This window comes from Lithobates pipiens, unplaced genomic scaffold (genome assembly GCF_037356315.1).
Source record: "Lithobates pipiens isolate NorthernLeopardFrog02 unplaced genomic scaffold, aLitPip1_a1.2 Scaffold_16, whole genome shotgun sequence".
In the NCBI taxonomy this organism is placed as follows: Eukaryota; Metazoa; Chordata; class Amphibia; order Anura; family Ranidae; genus Lithobates; species Lithobates pipiens.
The window spans coordinates 602,314,776-602,338,974 of NW_027507748.1; the positions used below are offsets into that span (position 1 = coordinate 602,314,776).

At 43.0% G+C, this 24,199-nt stretch overlaps 1 protein-coding gene across 8 annotated transcripts in view; it reads left to right on the top strand.

The window, feature by feature from the left end:
* Positions 1-24,199, top strand: part of PARP4 (poly(ADP-ribose) polymerase family member 4) — a 716,724-nt gene that overhangs the window by 535,250 nt on the left and 157,275 nt on the right. For all 8 annotated transcript variants that reach the window (XM_077483981.1, XM_077483982.1, XM_077483983.1 and 5 more), the window contains one exon: positions 22,946-23,188. In XM_077483981.1, coding sequence (XP_077340107.1) covers positions 22,946-23,188 — 243 coding nt within the window. The remainder of the gene's footprint in view (positions 1-22,945; positions 23,189-24,199) is intronic.

Here is a 24,199-nt window from a genome sequence, read left to right on the forward strand (position 1 = left end):
CTTTTTGGGGCTCGAGGGTAGGTTTAGCGGAAATAGTGTGTCGGTGTGAAAGCCAGATCATGACTGGTCACCCGTTTAATAAGTCTATGAACCTCCCTCCAAAACGGTTGCAGTTTGGGGTACAACCACCATATGTGCAGGTAGGAGCCTACTCCATCTGTACACCACCAGCAGTGAGGGCACAGATGAGGAAGCAAACGCTGTAATTTGAGAGGAGTCTGGTACCACCACAAGGTTATCTTGTATGCATTTTCTTGCGTATTAGTGTTGAGGGAACCTTTGTGTGTGTGCGTATGTATGGTTTCCCAGTCCCCCTTGGTCAATGGCTGCGAGAGGTCTTGATCCCACCTATTCTTTATCCAGTCGTTCGAGGTTGATGGAGACTGAAAAAGGAGTGCATATGTGGCTGAAATGAGATGTTGTTTTGGTTCAGAAGATGAACATAGCTCCTTGAATGGGGTAAGTTGGCGCGACCAAAACGTCTGCCTCCGGGGAGCGTAAAGGAAGTGTCTTAATTGTACATATGTCCAGAAGGGCAAAGAATTCATCAGGGACATGGTAACTACTGCCTCATACGGGCGCAGACGATCTCCCTCGTAAAATTGTTGAGCTTGCACAGTGTCATGGGGCCAAGAATCCGTTAGGAATTCTTTACTCATGCCCGGGGTAAAGGCAGGATCCATTCTCAAAGGGGTTAGAGGGCAGGGGTTGGAGGAAATGTCGTGTTTGGTGCAACATTCTCGAAACGCACATAGAGTGGGTTGTATTAGGGGGTGGGCCCATTTTTGTGTGAACATCCACTTTAATAAAAAATTTGCTTTGTACAGTTATCTATTTCAGTAGTGTATGTGGAATGCCTAAAAAGTCCCATCCAGACTAAATTCTTTTGTAAGCTGACACACAAACCATTCTAATTTCAAGTGTCTTTATCGAACACGCTCATTAAACATTCACAGTGCAGAAGGAGAAATTAAGTAAATCTATGGAATAAATGGCAAAAGCTAATTGGCATCACTAATTTGCACACCTGGAATCCAATTAATAAAAAATGAGTTTGGAATTGTGCTTTAGCAAAAAGGAGCTGTCTGAAGACATACAATCAAAATAGTTGATCTGCATAAGGCTGGAAAGGGATTCAAAGCAATCTAAGGTTTGTTTCTATGGTTTTCAATGGCATAGTTAACACCAGTACAGTCAGTTCCAGTGCGTTCCAGTTCCAGAAAAAAAAAATTGCCTTCCCTCCCACACCACGTGTATTCAAACATAGACTATTTCTTAATACCACACAACCGGCTTCAGGTGGTCACAAACACGACTATAGGGTCTGTCACTTGGTCGAACCATGCCCCGGTCACAATGCAATACACCCTGACTGACTTCCATGGGGGCCAAAGAAAGCCATGGAGGCTCGAAGAAAGCCTCCTACAAGACTCAGAGGTCCTAGCGGATGTAACAGAAGAAATTACACACTACTTTCACAGTAATAATTAGGCCGACTGTGACATGGGGCTAATCTGGGAGGCACACAAGGCGGTGATTCGCGGGGTGCTTATAAAGCAGGGTGCAAGGATCAAAAGGCAAAGGACTGCTCAGCTAACAACACTACTTAAACTCCAGACCCTGGAAACCAAACACACACAGACACCAACCAGACCACTGGGATGCGAACTAGACACAGTACGAACACAAATAACTGACCTTCTTCCAATTCAAACCTAAGACGGCACTCCAAATGTTGCTCGAAAAAGATATACGAATTGGGTAATACTGTAAGTGCAGTAAATTGTTAGCACAATCTTTAAGATCTCAGAAATTGGCATCCTACATACCACACATATACTCTCCAACGGGTCAGAAAGCAAATCTACCCCAACAAATCAGTCAGGAATTCAAGTCTTACTACGACACCCTATACAATCTGAACATAGCACAAACTCTAAAAATATACACTCAAAAGAACACTGTGCTGCCTAAAAGATTTCAAATGAGTAAAGTCGAATAGCTAACACAACAAACAGATACATTTGTTTCTAAAAGTAAATTGGTATATAAAGTGTAGCGCTAAATGTGATCTGGTTAGAATGTGCCAGGGCCACCTAACTTGCAAAGGTGCAAAAAAATATTAATATAATAAACTAGTGGCCTGTACTAGAGTGATATCAAATAAAATGACAAAAATATCAAATTCAAAAGCACAAAGAATATGATCAATGAAAAAAAATTTGTATCAAATTTAAAAGATACAAAATTGTAACCCGTGCAGGTATTAACATCTCACATGTATAAACCTAAAAATAGTCTGGTAGTGAACTTGCACAGAAAACTAAATCATTACAACATAAATAAGTATAAAACGTTCAGAAAAGTCTTTAACCACTTAAGGACCGCCGCATGCCAATGTACGTCATCAGAATGGCATGTACAGGCACAAGCACGTACATGTATGTGCTTGCCTTCCAGCGGGTGGGGGGTCCGATCGGACCCCCTCCCGCTGGATGCATTGGTCCGTTTCGCTGCAGGAGCGATCCGGGATGAGGGGATGGACGTTGGTTTCTGGCCATCCCCTCTCGATCGCTCCTGACGAATGAGAAGCTTCCTCCCGCTGTGTATAGTAAACACAGGCAGGGAGGAAGTGATGTAATTCTCCTCGGGGCTGTCTTTTTGACCGGACTACAAGGAGAACACTGGAAGTAAGTGCACCAAACACTACACTAACATGTAGGCACACATAGGCACACAAATCCCCTCCCCCTCCCAGTCACAGTGTCACTGATTGCAGTGATCATTTATTTACTGATCACTGCATTCAGTGTCAGTTGTGACAGTAAAAACTGTCAGGGCAGTTAGTGTTAGGTCCAGGGTAGCCCCCTACCACCCCCCAATAACGGTTTAACCCCCTGATTGCCCCTAGAGTTAACCCTTTCACCCCCTTTTGCCAGTGTCACTAAGCGATCGTTTTTCTGATCGCTACATTAGTGTCACTGGTGCCGTTAGGTAGCTAGTTATTTTTTTAGGTTCACCGCCAGGTTTTTATAGGGCTAGGTACCCCGATATACTACCCAATAATGGTTTTAACCCCCCGATTGCCCCTAGTTAACCCTTTCACCCCCTTTTGCCAGTATCACTAAGCAATCGTTTTTCTGATCGCTGCATTAGTGTCACCGGTGCCGCTAAGTAGCTAGTTATTTTTTTAGGTTCACCGCCAGGTTTTTATAGCGCTAGGTACCCCGATATACTACCCAATAATGGTTTTAACCCCCTGATTGCCCCTAGTTAACCCTTTCACCCCCTTTTGCCAGTATCACTAAGCAATCATTTTTCTGATCGCTGCATTAGTGTCACTGGTACCGCTAAGTAGCTAGTTATTTTTTTACGTCACCGCCAGGTTTTTATAGCGCTAGGTACCCCCATATACTACCCAATAATGGTTTTAACCCCCTGATTGCCCCTAGTTAACCCTTTCACCAGCGATCACCGTATAAGTGTCACTGGTGACGCTGGTTAGCCAGTTTGTTATTTAGGTTCCCCGTCAGGTTTTTATATAGCACCAGGGACCCCCATATACTACCTAATAAAAATTTGAACCCCCTCATTGCCCCTAGTTAACCCTTTCACCAGTGATCACGTATAAGTGTTACGGGTGACTCTGGTTAGTTAGTTTGCTTTTTATAGCATCAGGGCACCCACCATTTATTACCCAATAAAGGTTTAACTCCCTGATCACCCAGCAGGTGATATCAATTAGGTTTTAGGGTCAGGGTCTGCATCACCCCAGGCAGCGCTAGGATAGTGCCAGTACCGCTAACACCCACGCACAAAGCATAAACCTCCCGTAGTGGTATAGAATCTGAATAGATCAATATCTGATCTGATCAGATCTATACTAGTGTCCCCAGCAGTTTAGGGTTCCAAAAAAATTTATTGTTAGCAGGATCAGCCCAGATACCTGCTAGCACCTGCGTTTTGCCCCTCAGCCCAGCCCACCCAAGTGCAGTATCGATCAATCACTGTCACTTACAAAACACTAAACACATAACTGCAGCATTCGCAGAGTCAGGCCTGATCCCTGCGATTGCTAACAGTTTTTTTGGTAGCGTTTTATATTTAAATCCGGAAGGCAGTGCTTGGTTTTCGGGGTCCCGTACGTGGCTAGGCTCCCAAAAAGTCCCCCACATGTGGTATCCCCGTACTCAGAAGAAGCAGCAGAATTTATTTTGGGGTGTAATTTCACTTATGCCCATAGCATGTGTGAGCAATATATCATTTAGTGACAACTTTGGGCAAAAAATATATTTTTTTAATATTCCTGCAACTTGTGGCAAAATATTAAATATTTCATGGACTCAACATGCTTCTCGGTAAATAGCTTGGGGTGTCTACTTTCCAAAATGGGGTCATTTGGGGGGGTTTTGTGCTATTTTGGCATTTTATGGCCTTCGAAACTGTGATAGGTAGTGAGGAGTGAAATCAAAAATTTGCACCCTTAGAAATCCTGAAGGCAGTGATTGGTTTTCGGGGTGCCGTACACGGCTAGACTCCCAAAAAGTCCCACATATGTGGTATCCCCGTACTCAGGAGAAGCAGCAGAATATATTTTGGGGTGCAATTCCACATATAACTATGGCATGTGTGAGCAATCTATCATTTAGTGACAACTTTTAGTAAACTTTTTTTTTGTGTGTGTCATTATTCAATCACTTGGGACAAAAAAAAATATATTCAATGGGCTCAACATGCCCCTCAGCAATTTCCTTGGGGTGTCTACTTTCCACAATGGGGTCATTTGGGGGGAGGGGGTTTGTGTTATTTTGGCATTTTGTGGCCTTCGAAACTGTGATCGGTAGTGAGGAGTGAAATCAAAAATTTGCACCCTTAGAAATCCTGAAGGCAGTGATTGGTTTTTGGGGTGCCGTACGCGGCTAGATTCCCAAAAAGTCCCACATATGTGGTATTCCCGTACTCAGGAGAAGCAGCAGAATATATTTTGGGGTGCAATTCCACATATAACTATGGCATGTGTGAGCAATATATCATTTAGTGACAACTTTTAGTAAACTTTTTTTTTTGTCATTATTCAATCAGTTGGGACAAAAAAATATATATTCAATGGGCTCAACATGCCCCTCAGCAATTTCCTTGGGGTGTCTACTTTCCAAAATGGGGTCATTTGGGGGGGGGGGGGGTTGTACTGCCCTGCCATTTTAGCACCTCAAGAAATGAGATAGGCAGTCATAAATTAAAAGCTGTTTAAATTCCAGAAAATGTACTCTAGTTTGTAGACGCTATAACTTTTGCGGAAACCAATAAATATACGCTTATTGACATTTTTTTTTACTAAAGACATGTGGCTGAATAAATTTTGCCCTAAATGTATGACTAAAATTGAGTTTATTCGATTTTTCTTATAACAAAAAGTAGAAAATATATTTTTTTCTAAAAAATTTTGGTCTTTTTCCATTTATATCGCAAAAAATAAAAATCGCAGAGGCAATCAAATACCATCAAAAGAAAGCTCTATTTGTGGGAAGAAAAAGATGCAAATTTCGTTTGGGTACAACATTGCATGACCACGCAATTACCAGTTAAAGCAGTGCAGTGCGAAATTGTAAAAAGACCTCTGGTCCTTAGGCTGACAATTGGTCCAGGGCTGAAGTGGTTAAGTCAAAAAGTTCAACATGCAAAAATCCCACGTGGTTTGATTTTGGCGTTTCTCTGGACCCCAAAAGATGTATATTGACATGCAATCACTAATGTGACAGTACCACCACTTGTAAAGATGAGAGCTTACCGAATAGCTCAGACCCAAAGGAACCTATGTTCTATGAGTCAATAGAGCTTGGAAGCAACATAGGATGCGATATCTGGAACTGCATCCCCAAACCTTTCAAAAAAGGTCCGTCTCCACACTGGGGTCAAATTTCAACCGGTATAATGGAAAAGGATAGAGAAGACCATATAGCGTAATTCCATATGACAACGAAAAGTTTATTAAAAAGTAACACACTTACATTTTAAAAGTGTTTCAAGCGCTTGTAAAATAATTTTGGCGGCAGTGGAGTTCCGAAGCGTTTCGTCTCAGTAGACTTTGTCTGGGGTGTCCCTCCACTGCAGCCTTACTCACATTTATAGAAGTATTAGACCCCTCTAATGAGAATCTAGCTGATGGTGTCACCGTTTGATTGTGCCGCCTACTTCCGGGTAACCGCAAAATGGCCGACCGCATGCGTTCAACACCTCAATATCATGTTACATCCGGAATGCGCTGGAACATCCGGTCATTATGCGTTCCACGCCTCTGTAGTGTCCGAACGGTATGATGTAACATCTGACTGGTATGCGTTCCACTCGCCATCCAGTTTCAATAAGAAAGGTCATCAAGCTGCATACCAAGCCTCGATGTGGAAACTACTATTTCGATTTCTATGGGAAGAGCAGTCCGACCGTATACCAAGCCTCAATATGAAACCTGGCTTGCGGTCCGACGGCATGTCCATATCAGGGCCTGTATATTAAACTTTACTAGACTAAAATTTAATTAATAAAATTAAAAAAGGTTAAATAAAATAAAGCAGTGTAAAAACTGCAAGGTGTAAATTGATTCTCTCAAATGAGCTGCATAGTATTTTAAACAAATTTGCAGGATAGGTTCTCTTAAAGAGCCTGTCATAGTGTACATATTGAAAACAACTTGTTTCTAAAATCCCATTAAACACCAGTCCAAAATGGATTCTCCTAGAGTGGCCCAACACCTACCGCAATAGTAGTAGCAATATGACCAGAGGCGTTTCTCGTTTAGAGTAGGGTTGAGCGAACCCGAACTCTAAAGTTTGGGTTCATACCGAACTTTTGGCTTTTTGGGTCCCGAACCCGAACAATTGACTGTATGTTCAGGTTCGAGTCCGGTGTTCGGCAACGTAATGGCACATTTTAAAAAGCCCTGCAGCAGCCAATCAACATTTGTTTAACTGGTGTGCCCTTAGAAGCCATCACAGCCATGCCTACTAATGGTCAGTGCAGCATGTGACCCAGCCTCTATTTAAGCTAGAGGCACACAGCACAGCACGTCACTCTGCTTTAGACAGACAGTGTAGGGAAAGGTTCCTGGCTGCTACTGCTAGGGAGAGAATTACATAATAAGAGTCCTGATTCTGAAATCTATTCTAATTAGTCAGCGATCTATGTTGATTTAGTTGTGTGGGTGCAGTGTACAAGCTTTTTACACTGCACTGCGAGAAAAGATAGACAGTGTAGGGCAGGGATATGCAATTAGCGTACCTCCAGCTGTTGGAAAACTACAAGTCCCATCATGCATCTGCCTCTGGGTGTCATGCTTGTGGCTGTCAGAGTCTTACTATGCCTCATGGGATTTGTAGTTCTGCAACAGCTGGAGGTCTGCTAATTTTATATCCCTGGTGTAGGGCAAGGTTCCTGTTGCTGCTTTGAGGGAGAGAATTATGTAGGAGTCCAGATTCAGAAATCTATTCTAATAATTCACCTGGTTTGGTTGCAGTGCACAGTCTTTTTACACTGCCATGAGCCCAGTGCCAGAGAAAATATAACTTTTATCTGCAAGCTCAGTGCACGAGCACTGCATATGTTACTGTGACATACACCCTGTACATACTGTGGGTGTATTCTGCTCTTCCAAATACACCCATTTAGGGCAAAAATATATATTTTGCAGTGTTTTCTGCATATGTGGAGGTGTGCGTTACACAATTTATATATTTTTCTTCTATTGTACTATTCAAAAAAAAATTATTAGGGCAAAAACATTTTTTTTGAATAGCATTTTAGCCATTTCTGTAGCTCTAAAGCCGCGTACACACGGGCGGACTGTCTGTCCAACTTAGTCCGCCGAAACACATTTCCGCGGACAGTCCGCTCGTGTGTGGGCTTCAGCGGACTTTTTCAGTGTGCAGTCTGGCGGACTAAGTATTTCGGAATTTCCGTAATATTGTCCGTCCAACTTTGGTTTCAGCGGACAGTCCGCTCGTGAGTAGGCTAGTTGGACGGACTAAGTATGGCGCATGCTCAGAAAGGATTTACACGGCGGAAGGTTGCATTGCTGTGTACTGGACGTCCTATTTCTAGTCCCGTCGTACGTGCTGTACACGTCATCGCGCAAGCTTTCAACGGACTGTTTGTTCATCATGTGTGGTCAAGTCCGTTCATTCGAAAGTAGGACGGACTGTCCGTCGGATTGTCTGACGGACTTAGTTGGCCAGACAGTCCGCCCGTGTGTACGCTGCTTAAGATACACCGTTTACATACTCTGGGTGTATTCCGCTATTGCAAAAACACCCATTTAGTGCAAATGGGCGGGGGGGCTTATCGGAATCCGGGAGCCCCCTTTAATAAGGGGGCCCCCGGCCCCCCACCCTATGTGAATGAGTATGGGGTACCCCTACCCATACACCTGTGAAAAAATGTAAATAAAACACAACACACAAAGGTTAAAAATATTATTTTGCACAGCTCCGGGGGTCTTCTTACGTCTTCTGGGGTCTTCTCGCCGGACTCCTCCGCTATCTTCTGCTAGCTCTTTTACTAGCGGAGGAGCCCGGCTTTCTTCTTCATCGCCGCCCTCTTCTTCCGTCTTCAGGGTTCTTGTCCCCCTCTTCAGTTCTTCTTGCCGGGCCTCCACGCCTTCTTCTATCTCTTTTACACAGCGGTGGCCCGGTCTTCTATCACCGCCGTCCTTGTCGCCGCCTTCTGTTCTTCTCTTCTTGAGCTGTTGACTCGTCGCTGTCTCTGGCCGCAATGACAGGGACACAGTGCACAGCGACTTATATAGGGACATCACCCGGCGATGTCCCTATATAAGTCGCCGCACGCCGCTTCCCTGTCATTGTGGCCAGAGACAGCGACGAGTCAACAGCTCAAGAAGAGAAGATCAGAAGGCGGCGACGAAGACAGCGGCGATAAAAGACTGGGCCACCTCTTGTAAAAGAGCTGGAAGAAGGCGCAGAGGCCCGGCAAGAAGAACCGAAGAGGGGAACAAGACCCCCGAAGAGGGGGACAAGACCCCCAAAGTCGGAAGAAGAGGGTGGCTCCTCCGCTAGTAAAAGAGCTAGCAGAAGATAGCGGAGGAGTCCGGCGAGAAGACCCCCAAAGACAGAAGAAGACCCCTGGAACTGTGCAATAAAATATTTTTAACCCTTGTGTGTTGTGTTTTATTTACATTTTTTCACAGGTGAATGGGTAGGGGTACATTGTACCCCATACTCATGCACATAGGGTGGGGGGGCCAGGGGCCCCCTTATTAAAGGGGGCTCCCTGATTCCGATAAGCCCCCCGCCCGCATACTCCGACAACCAACGGCCAGGGTTTTCGCGAAGAGGCCCTTGATTGTTTGATCGTGTGTACGCGGCATAAGATACACCGTTTACATACTCTGGGTGTATTCTGCTATTGCAAAAACACCCATTTAGTGCAAAAAGAAAAAACTTTGCAGTGTTTTCTGCATATGTGGAGGAGTGTGTTACACAATTTATATATTTTTCTTCTATTTTGCTATTCAAAAAAAAAAAAAATTTTAGGGAAAAAGCATTTCTTTTTTAATAGCATTTTCGCCATTTCTGTAGCTCTAAGATACACCGTTTACATACTCTGGGTGTATTCTGCTATTGCAAAAACACCCATTTAGTGCAAAAAAAACTTTGCAGTGTTTTCTGCATATGTGGAGGTGTGTGTGTTATACAATTTATATATTTTTCTTCTATTGTGCTATTCTACTATTGCAAAAACACCCATTTAGGACAAGGTCCTAAAATTGGAAAATATGAGGAGAACGTCAAAGAAGGGGCGGTCGTGGTGCTGCTGGTGGAGCTCCTTTTGCAGGGAGAGAATGTGGTCGATCTGTGCCAGCTACACGCACAAGTGAAACACCTTCCTCAGGTGTGAGTAGGTGACAGACCCTTCAGCGATATTTGGTCGGGCCTTATGCAGCTGTATGAATGTTGAGGCCAGAACAAGTACAGGCAATAGTAGATTGGGTTGCTGACAGTGCCTCTGGTTCCTTGACATTGTCTCCCACCCAGTCTCCTGGTGAAAGATCAGAGTTGGCACCTGAAGCCGATGTCCATCAGTCTTTCACATCACCCCCTTGCAAATCAGCAAAGTAGTCTGAGCCCCAAATCATGCAGCAGTCTCTTCTGCTTTTTGATGACTCTGTTAGCAGGGTTTCCCAGGGCCATCCACCTAGCCCTGCCACAGAAGTGGAAGAGATTGTGTGCACCGATGCCCAACCACTTCTGTTTCATGATGAGTACATGGGAGGACCATCGCAGCACGTCTCGGATGATGACGAAACAAAGGTGCCAACTGCTCCCCCTTTCACAATTGTGCAGACCGACAAGGAGGACAGGGGTGAAGACTGGGTGGAAGATGATGTGGAGGACAATGAGGTCCTGGACCCCACATGGAATCAACGTCATGCAGGTGACCCGTGTAGTTCGGAGGAAGAGGTGGTGGTTGCACAGAGCGAGAAGAGGGAGCAGGGTGCAAAAGCGGAGCGTCCGTCCCCTAGACAGTATGCCTGCTACTGCCCAACACGGCAAGGGACCGAGCACACCAAAAGCCAGGTCCAAGGAGTTCCCTAGTGTGGCAGTTCCTCAGACAATGTGCTGATGACAAGACACGAGTGGTTTGCACGCTGTGCAGTTAGAGCCTGAAGCGAGGCAGAAACGTTCTCAACCTGAGCACAACCTGCATGACCAGGCATCTAAGTGCAAAGCACGAGCTGCAGTGGAGTAGACACCTCAAAAACCAATAAAGGTCTCTGGCTCCTCCTGCTTCCTCTTCTGCTGCAGTCTCGGCCTCTTCATCCACCTCTGTAGTGACAGTGGCACCTGCCAACCCGCAAACAGAGGATCTGCCAGCAACACTACCACCTGAGTCGCCAACCATCTCCACAATGTCCCATGGAAGCGTTCAGCTCTCTATCTCCCAAACACTGGAGCGCAAGAGGAAGTACCCCCCTAGCCACCCGCGATCCCTGGCCCTGAATGGCAGCATTTCAAAATTCCTCACCTTTGAAATGCTGTCATTCCGTCTGGTGGAGACGCAGAGTTTTAAAAGCCTGATGGCATTGGCTGTCCCACAGTACGTCGTGCCCAGCCGCCACTACTTTTCCAGACGAGCTATCCCTTCCCTACACAACCAAGTGGGGGACAAAATCAGGTGTGCACTGTGCAAAGCCATCTGTGGCAAGGTCCACCTAACTACGGATGCGTGGACCAGTAAGCACGGTCAGGGACGTTGTGGTTGGTGGCAGTGAGCCTCAAGCCCGGCCTGGTGGTGTGCGATAATGGGCGAAATTTCATTATTTTTTACAGTTTATTTTTTTATTTATTTGTTTATAGGCTATCAGATAGCATACAGACTCATTTTTTTTTTATTTGTTTTTCATTCAACTTCCAAGTTTGTATATATGTGACTATATCGGTAGGTGTTGGGCCACTCTAGGAGAATCCATTTTGGACTGGTGTCTAATGGGATTTTAGAAACAAGTTGTTTTTAATATGTACACTATGGTAGGGTCTTTAAGAGAACCTATCCTGCAAATTTGTTTAAAATACTATGCAGCTCCTCAATTTACAAGAGAATCAATTTACACCTTACAGTTTTGGATCACAATCATTGGTCCATTATTATTAACACTGCTTTATTTTATTTATATTTTTCAATTTTATTAATTAAATTTTAGTCTAGTTTAATATACAGGCCCCGATATGGACATGCCGTCGGAACGCAAGCCAGGTTTCATATTGAGGCTTAGTATACGGTCGGACTGCTCTTCCCATAGAAAACAAAAGTGTCGTTTCCACATCGAGGCTTGGTATGCAGCTTGATGGCCTTTCTTATTGAAAACGGATGGCGAGTGGAATGCATACCGATCGGATGTTACATCATACCTTTCGGACGCTACAGAGGCGTGGAACGCATAACGACCGGATGTTCCTGCGAAACCTGGATGTACCGTGATATTGAGGCGTGGAACGCATGCCGGACGGCCATTTTGGCATTGCCCGGAAGTAGGCGGCACAATCAAACGGTGACACCATCAGCTAGATTCTCATTAGAGGGGTCTAATACGTCTATAAATGTGAGTAAGGCTGCAGTGGAGGGACACCCCAGACTAAGTCTACTGAGACAAACGCGTTGGGAGGACTCCACTGCCGCCAAAATTATTTTACAAGCGCTTGAAACACTTTTAAAATGTAAGTGTGTTACTTTTTAATAAACTTTTCGTTGTCATATGGAATTGCGCTATATGGTCTTCTCTATCCTTTTCCATTGTACCGGTTGAAATTTGACTCCAGTTTGGGGACGCAGTTCCAGATATCATATCCTATGTTGCCAGCTGACGCTTCCAAGCTCTATTGACTCATAGAACATAGGTTCTTTTGGGTCTGAGCTATTCGGTAAGCTCACATCTTTACAGGTGGTGGTACTGTCACATTAGTGATTGTGTGTCAACATATATCATTTGGGGTCCTGAGGAATGCCCAAATCAAACCACGTGGGATTTTTGCATGTTGGACTTTTTCACTTAAAGACTCTTCTGCACGTTTTATACATATTTGTTGTAATGATTTAGTTTTCTGTGCAAGTTCACTACCAGCCTATTTTCAGGTTTATACATGTGAGATGTTAATATCTGCACGGTTTACAATTTCATATCTTTTAAATTTGATACAAATTTTTTTTCACTGATCACATTCTTTGTGCTTTTGAATTTGATATTTTTGTAATTTTATTTGATATCACTCTAGTACAGGCCACTAGTTTATTTTTTTGCACCTTTGGAAGTTAGGTGGTCCTGGCACATTCTAACCAGACTATCACATTTAGCGCTACACTTTATATACCATAGCGCAACCTTCCCCAGAACGCATAGTGGGATACATAACCACTTCCACAATGCCCACCTTACAGACTGAAACATGTGACCTCCTAGACGAACCCATAACATTGACAGAACTACAGCTGGTGATAGGAAACACCAAACAAGGGAAAGCCCTAGGACCAGATGGCCTCACAATTCAGTATTATAAGACTCTACTCCCATCCCTAGGAAATCACCTAATCAAACTTTTCAACAACCTTAGTAAGGGGAGCATGCTACATGACACCACATTACAGGCCCAAATAGCTGTAATTCCCAAGGAAGGTAAAGACCCGAAGTGCAGGAGCTACCGACCAATATCCTTACTGAATATGGATCTCAAGCTGTTCACTAAAATAATAGCCTCTAGACTGCAGTTACATATACACCGCTTGATACACTTAGACCAAGTGGGCTTTGTCGCAACTAGAGAAGCAAAGTCCTGAACCTGCTCTATACAGCCACCCTAGCAAACATACCAAGGGTCTTTCTCGGCAATGACACTGAGAAAGCCTTTGACCGGGTAAACTGGGCTTTTATGTTTGCTACACTGAGACATGTGGGTCTAGGCAGTAATATGATGAAATGGATTGCGACAATATACACGACTCCAACAGAAAAGGTCAGGGCCAAAGGCATACCATCAGAGTCCTTTCTAATTACAACTGGACACGTCAGGGCTGCCCACTCTCACCCCTCCTCTTTGCACTATCCCTTGAACCCTTTCTATGTATGCCATGTAAGACCACATAAATCCGAACATTGCGGGAATATCGATCAACCAAACTTAATACAAGGTGTCAGCCTACGCAGATGACCTGATGTTTTCTCTCTCACACCCAACAGTCTCCCTTCTGAACCTGTTACGAGAATTTACAACATATGGGGTGCTCTCCAACCTAAAAAATGTTTTCGCTAAGTCAGAGGCAATGGGCATAGGGATACAATCAACACAACTTACACACCTCCAATCCAGCTTCAAACTGAAATGGACAACTAAGGCCTTGAAATATCTAGGTACATATATCCTCCAAACATTCTCGGAATAATACAAAATTAATTTTCCACCCTGACTAAAAAAAAAAAAAACACTATTAAATCAATGGCAATCTAGGGCGGCACAGTGGTGTAGAGGTTAGCACTCTCATCTAGCAGTAAAAAGAAAGTCGCTGGTTCGAATCTCAACCACGGCACTACCTGCCTGGAGTTTGCATGTTCTCCCTGTGCCTGCGTGGGTTTCCTCCGGGTACTCCAGTTTCCTCCCACACTCCAAAGACATGCTGGTAGGTTAATTGACTTCTGTCCAAAATTGTCCCTACTGTATGAATGTGGGTTGGGGACCTTGGATTGTGGGCTCCTTGAGGGTAAGGTGAGTGTGTGATGTATGTGTAAATTGATGGCGCTATATGGGTACCTTAAATAAATAATAATATAATACATGAGCATCTTAATGAGATTCAATGTACCGGGAAATGGATAATTGTAGGCACGTACACTCACTCAGGTTGAACTGGATGGACTGGTGTCTTTATTCAACCTTATTACTATGTAACTATGTAATCTGTTCTACACTCCTGGTTAGGCCGCTGCAATATCTTGAAAATGACCATCCTCCCGAAACTCCTCTAATTTATGCAAGCCTTACCTATACACATACCAACAACCTTTTTTAAACTAGTACAATCAGCATTTACAGAATTCGTCTTGGCCAAGAAAGACCCAGACTTACCAACAAACTACTCATCCTCCCCAAAATATACGGAGGTTTGGCATTACCAAATATCCTTGCCTACTATCAGGCTGTGCACTTGGGGAGACTAATTGATTGGTGTCGCCACCAAGAGACCAAATTGTGGACCGAACTGGAGCAATCCCAAAGTGTTGTTCCCCTCAGTGGAACTCTGTCTACCAGGAGAGATTAAACGCCACCCACTGATTGGTCTACTTCAGCCTACCAGCAGAGATTAAACACCACCCACTGATTGGTAACTCGTCTCAAATTTGCGCACGGCTCATTTCTCAGACATTCCTCACCTCCCAGAACTCACCGTTTTATCCCATACTGGGAAACCCCCTGTTTATACCAGGTCTACATGATGGGATCTTTCAGGGTTTAGGTGACGCATGCCTACACCAAGTTCCCCACTTTAGCTCTGGAGGGCGTTTGAAAACAATCACAGAACTCTCTGACCCCACAGGCCTGTTCCGCCTAGACTTCCTAAGAGCACTTCAATTAAGCCATTTCCTTGGCTCCATCCAACCTCCCACAGACAATAGCCAAACGCTCACAACCCTGGAGGAAATCTGTATCACCACGGGAGTTCTACCACACACACGCACTGACCTACAATCTTTTAAATACACCCCCGGCAGATTTCATTTACCTGGGACTACTCAAATGGGAAAGAGAATTAGATTGCCATTTCAATAACACCAAGAGGCATTCTTAGATTCACACACAAGTCCTCCATTTGCGCCAAGATCCAAGAATCCAATTCCAAAATCCTCTCAAGATGGTACAGAACCCCAACATTATTACATACATTTTTTCCAACAACATCGGACCTTTGCTGGTGCTGCCAGGCAGACAAAAGGGCCTTGTTACATATCTTTTGGTCAAGCCCCAAACTAACGCACTTCTGGAGAGTAGTGCGTGAGACAATACAACAACGTACTGACCGGACCATTACAAACGACCAGCATTCTTTCTCTTGCATGCATCGAACATCACTGACAGAATATACAAGAAATCAGTGATCCACCACCTGCTAGATGCAGCCAAGGCCTGTATCCCGCTTCACTGGAAATCTGCTCTTCCACCAACCATTGACCTATGGCTCCAAAAAGTAGAGGAAATAAAAAAAATGGAGGACCTCATACTCACAGCGCAAAATAGACATTCTTCAAAACCTAGCAGCAGTGGAATATATTTATATACTTGACTGAGGGCCAAGCCCTAAGAAAATCCGAGGTTGATGCATGAACATATAAAATACAACATACTGCCCCCAAGCCCCACATGCAGTGACACAAAACGTCACAGTTATAATCTAATCCAGATTCCCTGACACTCCATGATTGTAGAGAAACACCTCCCCCCACCTTCCCTCCTCCCCACCCTGTCTGCTATTTCTCTTTTCTATACCTTTTTTCACTTCCTCTCTTCTATTCTATACTTCCACTACCCTCAAGTTCTGTTTCTGTAACCGCTTCATATTATGTGTAATGTTCTGTAACTTGCTGGTCCATGTGGGCCTTGTTCCTGCTATAAATAAGCAATTAAAAAAAAATAGCCCACTATAACATGACTCTGGGTCACAGGTGTACAAAAGTAAATAAGTATGGCCAAAAGAATATACCCCTCTGTGCTGGTGATCTACTTCTATAACTGCTTTTCTACAAAACGGAAGCATATTTGGAGTGGGAGGGGTAATACCTTGGTCACCAGTGGCTTTTTAGTGTATCAGTATCTAATCCATCATGAAGGTGGCAGTATAACCCAGTTGTAGCATAATAACTGAATATAGTGGGCTTTTGTTCTGAGGGTTAATCCTCTAGGGCTTATATAATGGGAAGGAGGAATTTTTTTGTGTTGCTGGGACCTTTTAAGGGTTAGATTACTCAGAGCACAGCATCTAGGGCTTTAATAAGACCATGTCTCTTGAGCTGTTTTGATCTGCATTGTTCAACATAGTCTAAATGCAAGGACAATAGTTTTCTATGCACCATATTAAGACTATACATGTGAGGTGGTGTAAATTGTGTGAAAATGCAGCACGTCTGCATTTCTGTGCAGTGCACCACATGTCAAAAAGTGAATAGTGCAATGTGTAGTAACAACGCATCACACTGCCCTCCACACGATACACCACATGGCTTTTATTATATGGAGAAAAATTCATCCACAGGACATACTTGGGTAGTAGATTGGTTTATAATGCTTGCATCATTTACCTCTTGCCTGGTCCACAGTAGTCAGTTTCCTGAAAGCATTGCTGATGCACTCTTCTCCTCCTATTCTGCTAAACCTTCCACTACAGTGAGAAAAAAAGTATTTGATTCCCTGCTGATTTTGCACGTTTGCCCACTGACAAAGAAATGATCAGTCTATAATTTTAATGGTAGGTTTATTTTAACAGTGAGAAACAGAATAACAACAAAAATATCCAGAAAAACACATTTCGAAAGTTATAAATTGATTTGCATTTTAATGAGCGAAATAAGTATTTGACCCCTTCGCAAAACATTATTTAGTACTTGGTGGCAAAACCCTTGTTGACAATCACAGAGGCCTTTGCAGATCCTCTCCAAGTCATTAAGGTTTTGAGGCTGATGTTTGGCAACTCGAAACTTCAGCTCCAGCCACATATTGTCTATGGGATTAAGGTCTGGAAACTGGCTAAGCCGCTCCAGGACCTTAACGTGCTTCTTCTTGAGCCACTCCTTTTTTGCATTTGCCCTGTGTTTTGGGTCATTGTCATGCTGGAATACCCATCTACGACTCATTTGCAATGCCCTAGCTGAGGGAAGGAGATTCTCACCCAAGATTTGTTGGTACAAGACCTTGTTCATCATGCCTTTAATGTGGTGAAGTTGTCCTGTTCCCTTAGCAGAAAAACACCCCCAAAGCATAATGTTTCCACCTCCATGTTTGATGGTGGGGATGGTGTTCTTGGGGTCATAAGCAGCATTCCTCCTCCTCCAAAGATGGCGGGTTGATGCCAATGAGCTCGATTTTGGTCTCATTTGACCACAACACTTTCACCAAGTTCTCCTCTGAATCACTCAGATGTTCATTAGCAAACTTCAGACGGGCCTGTTCATGTGCTTTCTTGAGCAGGGGGACCTTGCAGGCGCTGCAGGGTTTCAGTCCTCCCAACTACCAATTATTTTCTTGGCGATTATGGTCCCAGCCGCCTTGAGATCATTGACAAGATTCTTCTGTGTAATTCTGGGCTGATTCCTCACTATTATTATGATCATTGAAATATGAGCTGCTTGGTGATGGTCTTGTACCCCATTCCAGCCTTGTGTAGGTCTACAATCTTGTCCATGACATTCTTGATGTCAGGGCTGGGCTCTCGGCCCTTCCTTCTCTGAGCTCAAGTTGCTCAGCTGTTGGTTAATTGCCAGTATTCATTGTTCCACAGTGGCTCACATGTTGATCATCTCCCATTCATCAGTCAAACCCACAGCCAACCCCTTCTGGCTATTTAAACTTCCTGGTCCATTTCTTCAATGCCTTAACTTTGGTTAACATATCTAAAGACTCTCTGTTGTCTTTCTGTTAAAGCCTTGACTGGCTGATGTCCCTTCTGGTTCCTGATCCTGTCTGCTGCCTCTGACTACACTGATCTCTGGCTTCCTGATTTCATGGCTTGTTTTGACCACCTATTTGGCTACCGAGCCCTGGCTATACACAGCGAAAAATTGGGGGGAACTTAACTTACTTTACAGGCACCAAGAAAGAGGGGTAATTTATTAATACATTTTATTTATACAAATAACATACAAAAATTCATTAAAAACCAAGAATAGAAAAGTACATTTGTCAATATGACCACACTCAGCATAGGATGTAATCAGTAGATATCACACAATACAAACACTTGATTTGATAGCCATAAGTATTACATCACAAACTGAAACATGGTGTACATCCAAGTTGGTAAAATGCTGATATTGGTCCCATGCCCGACATGTTTCGCATCAGATTAATGCTTCTTCTGGGGCTCAATTATTAGGTTCTTAAAAGCAGAAAAAACATAACATGAATCAAAAGAAAAACACACAAGAAAAAATATGGATTATAAGCTGGTAATGTCAATCTGAGTGTTACCAAGGACAGAGTTCGAGCAAGCACTGTATAGATAGTCAAAAGTGAGCACTGTGGGGACACACAACCATATAGTGTAAAGGTATAAATGAATGGTCAAATATACCCTTTAAGTTGTAGGATCGTGGCCAAGTATAGATTGTAAGGATCTCAAAAAAGATTCAAAGGTATAACAGCCAAGACTGGAAAAAATATATGAGAATATATATATATATGTCTATATATATATATGTAGTCCATAATAAAGTGTCAGAGAAAAAGACACGCATATTTTCGAATATACAAAATGGCTCAAACTAGGCTCATAAGAGAAAAAAAAAAATTATTTTTAAATGGATAATAAGCCGTTGTAAATACTGTAATAATAGGTGGGGTAAAGAGGCTCACCAAAATTTTATTTTCCATTCCAGTAGGTATGATAAAATATAATGAGGAGCATTAGAGGGATAATGTGTACCGGACCCTGTATAAGCAGCACTCCACAAGGAAACAAAAGGGAGGAACAAACAAGTATGTTCGTGTCAAAGAGCCAAAGCCTTGTAGCTAGATGTCTAAAAAAGAGGACAAGTATAATACTCATTAGAAAAAAATATATAAATGCACAAAGTCCAGTCTAGGTCGGTCAATGAAGCCAACAAAAAGGTTACCTTAAAGTTAGTAAGGCAAAGGGTTCAATCGTCCAGCCATCCAGGGGAAAAGAAACGACTGCGCAAGGATCCCCCGTCATGAGGAGACGCCAGTACAGGCGTCTCCTTAAATGTGTGTCCTGCCCGGTGGCATCCAATCGGCAATCAGCTGTGATGACGTCAGTCCGGCCGGCCGAGAACTCTGGCGTGCAATGAATTACCCCTCTTTATTGGTGCCTGTAAAGTCCCTAAGTTCCCCACAATTTTTCGCTGTGTATACATTTATTGAGGAGGTTGGCACCCTTTACCAGCACTTACCTTGGGATACCCACTTTTGCCACTAAGCCCTTGTACACACACGGTCAGACATTCCGGCGGAAGGTGTCCGATCGGACTGTGTTGTCCGATAATCCGACTGTGTGTGGTCTTTTCGGAGTATCTGACGGACCAAGTTTTTCAACTTGTCTATAAAATTTTCCGACAACATGATCCGATCGGACTTTGTCCGATCATGTGTAGAGAATTCCAATCGGACAAAGTGCCACACATGCTCAGATCAAATTCCTAAACCAAAGCTATTGGCTACTAGTCTGAACGTAGTCCCGTCCTAACGAAATAACGTCATCACGTTAAGTACGATCAGATTTTCTAACAACTTTGTCCGATTGTGTGTATGCAACAGTTTCGGACAAAATCCGACGGATTTGGTTGTCGGAATGTCCGACCGCGTGTACAAGGGCTAAGTGTTTTGATATCCCTATATGATTTTTTGTTTCGAACCCTGGCTATGTTTTGATTACATTTACCAGTTGTACCATTTTTTTTACCATTTTATTAAAAGGTGTGATTTTACTGCATTTTCTGTCTTCTGTTTTATGGTTCCTGACAGTAGGTGAAGGTCATGAATTCAGAAGATGCAGGCAATCCACCTAGTGATAATTTATTTTTTTTCCAGGTTGTATGAGCAGGATCCCCACATGGATCAGTTTGCCATAGCGTTACAGATGCTCCTGATTCGCACTGCTCACCTGGATCTTCCCACTGTGGCTATTCTGGTACAACCTGTGTTGCAGGCCATCTCTGCTGCTGCTCCAGTCTCTGTGCAGGCGCCTGCCTTGAATAATTCATCTGTAAAAGAGTATGTCTGGTTCCGCTCTGCTTTCACAGCAATTTGGGGGCAATCTAGTTCAATGCAGAGTTTTTCATCCAGGTTGGGATATGCTTTGAGATGCTGCTCCAGGCTTTCCTCACAGACAGAAGCAAAGTAAGCTTTATTATTTCTTTGCTTTCTGATAGAGCTTTGGCCTGGGTAAACCGCATCACGATTAAGAGCGCCTACCCGATTCTGTTGATTACAGAATTATTTGAGTGCCTCAAGGGAGCAACTGTTTTCACGAAGCTCAATCTGAGAGGGACATACCATCTTGTGAGGATCAAGGAGGGCGATGAATGGGAAACTGTGGTTAACACCAGGACAGGACATTCCGAATACCTCGTAATACCGTTTGGTCTTTGCAACCTTTGGTGTGCAATCGCTTCACCACCTTGGTACCACATCCTCGCCTGGTGCAGGTCAAGAACCATGAGGAGTATGAGATACAATCAATCATGTAATCAGTGATACAGTTAGAGGTATCAGAGTAAAGGGAGCTGAATACAAATGCATGCCACACATATTTATTTGTAAAACATTTTGAAAACCATTTATCATTTTCCCTCCACTTCACAATTATGTGCCACTTTGTGTTGGTCTATCACATACAATCCCAATAAAATACATTTACGTTTTTGGTTGTAACATGACAAAATGTGGAACATTTTCCAGGGGTATGATACTTATTCAAGGCACTGTATTACATTAGCACTGTAAACACATTGAGGTCTATTTATAAAGGGTTCATGCTATTCCTATAGCAAAAGTTTTCTGGACATTCACCAATCTGTATTTTATGGCATTCGTTTTGAAAGAAGATTCAACCTATGTGTATTGCGTGTATTTTTTGAATCAAAATGTAAAAGGTGAATATTTATTTGGTTTTGTAATGTCTCTGGTATGTTGTATGCAGTTTCTGATGGGTAAATCTTGTTTAAAAATGACCGGTGAGCTTGAGTTGGATAAAAAGACCATCTGGTGGTGATTTGAAGCCCAGGACCTGGAGGTACTGTGTATAGTCATCTAAATAATGGAACAGATCCCAGAACCAGCATGTTTTTATGTTCCTCAATTTTGTCTTTAAAAGCAGCAGTCAGATGTTCAATTTCTTGTATATCGTTCACTCTGGCAAACCATTAGGATACAGTTGCCTGTGACATTTAAAATCAAATAAATTTGCCCTTCAGCATCTGCATACAATATAATACACAGATTTTAATAACCAACAAAATTCAAGTGTCATATTAAAATTCAAACAAGGTTTGCCCATCTGCTGCATTACACACTCAGGAAATTCCCAGGAAAATAAATAGCATAAAATTATGTTCTGCCGATATACTATATTAAATACGAGGATGTTTTTTAAAAAAGGGGTCCTTTACAGAAAAACACCACTTAAAGCCCTGAATGTATCCCTTAGGTTAGCGTGCAGTGAAACCCTTAATCATGTGATTAAACCTTTAATTTGTAAAATCGCACTATAGCAGAGTTCATTATAACATTGCAGCAGCGCTCTTGTCATATAATAGATTGCAAGCTTCAATATAAAGTTCATACATAGGAGATGATGCGATTCAGTATGTCCTATGTACTGATTAATCATGAAGAAGCACCCACTGAGATCACGTCACTGTCGCGTTTCGTCACTTCCTGACTTCGTCTGAGGGCGGAGTCAGGAAGTGATGAAACGCGTCAGTGACGTGATCTCGGTGGTTTACGGGAAGTGATGTGTGTGGTTCACGGACGACTAGAACCAGGAAGTAAGGTCAAATGGTTGGTTCTTATGCACGTTCTGCAATTGCTACCAGCTAAGTGGTGACTCGCGCACTGGCACTAGGTTCGCTTGAGTTTTTATATTGTTCTTTGTACGTATTTAGTCAAAGGGGCGGTTTTTGGGAATTAAAATGTGGATTGACAGAATTACGCTATGTGGCCAATTTATTCGTTTCACATGGATCCCTGCATGATACATTGATAAGAACAGTGGGAGTTCATTCAGAGCGGTGGAGATTCAGTTTGAGATTGTATGCGCATTATCTTATGCATATTTGGTGAGTGCATTCCCAAAGGGGAGGTCATCTCACGTGGTGGATTTTTTTCTGGTGGAAGGTGCTTCTTCACCATTAATCACTGCATAAGACATTACTGAATCGCATCATCTCCTATATATGAACTTTATATTGAAGCTTGTCATCTTTTATTATATGACAAGAGCACTGCTGCAATGTTATAATGAACTCAGTTTGAGTGATTTTAATATTGTTTTTGTAAATTTTACCAATATACTGTACCCGCAAAAATTTGCTTTGCGAATCACACAACTAATCCTTTATAAAGAGATGCTATAAAAACCTTTAACCAATGCAGTAGTCAAATAATTACTAGTATATACATGACGGGAAACCTAAAATGTTTTTTTTTTTTTTCTGTTCCAACAGGAAGAAAGCACACTTGTCCCTGCTTCAATGATGAATTCTGACCTGATCTCTAATAAACAATCAAAAGAACTTTCTATGCGTTTAACTGAACCACGTGCACTTGGATATTCACAACACCCTTTCTCTGGTTTATCAGAACCTTGTGTTGAAGGATTTAGAATGAATTCACAGCAGTTATCTGGAAAAAAATTTGGAAAAAGGAAGGGATCACCCACAAGATATCTGATTCCAGAGTGCCCACTGGTAAGACTTTTTGAACGGTCAGAAACTCAGTGTACATTAACGCTGATAGGTCTTTTTCGGTCATAAAATTCCTGCCTGTCAGACATTTTTTGTTTTCTAGGTTCCATCCCACATTAAACCACAAATCGATTTTCACTTCTTTCCTTGTGTGCAGGTCCTAGGAACTGCTGCTCCCCTCTTTTGTGTGCGGTACCTTTTTAACCACCTCAGTACTGGGCACTTACTCCCCCTTCCTGCCCAGGCCATTTTTCAGCTTTCATCGCTGTCGCAGTTTGAATGACAATTGCGTGGTCATGCTACACTGTACCCAAATACATTTTTTATCATTTTCCTCACACAAATAGCGCTTTCTTTTGGTGGTATTTAACTACTGATGGGTTTTTTATTTTTTACAATGTTTTTTTAAAAAAGACAGAATTTTTTTTTTTTACTTCGTTTCTGTCATAAAATTTTGTAAATAAGTAATTTTTCTCCTTCACTGATGTGCGCTGAGGAGGCGGCACTGATAGGCTTAGCTGGCAGACATTGATCAGATGGCACTGATGAGGAGGAACTAATATGTCACACTTATGGGCACTAATAGATGGCAAAGATGAGCACTGATTGGCATGGATAGGCGACACCGATGGGCATTGATGGACAGCAGTGATGGACAGCAGTGATGGGCAGCACTGACTGGCATCACTTTTGGGCACTGATTGCTGGCACTGAAGGGCACTAATTGCTAGCCATGATTGGGGGCACTGGTGTCACTATAATGTAATCAGGGCAGGAGGAGATGCCGCTGATCGTCTCTCCTCTCCACACACACTGTCAGTGGGAGGTGAGGAGCGCCGATTACTAGCATCTCCGCGTTTACATGTGACCGGCTATGATTTGACACAGCCGATCACATAGTTAAAGAACTACAGCTTTACAGGGATTGGGGTCGCACGGTGTCCTAGCAACATGGAGAGGTGACCCAACACAAAATTTGTCAAGGTACATCACCATCAACTCACAAATAAATGC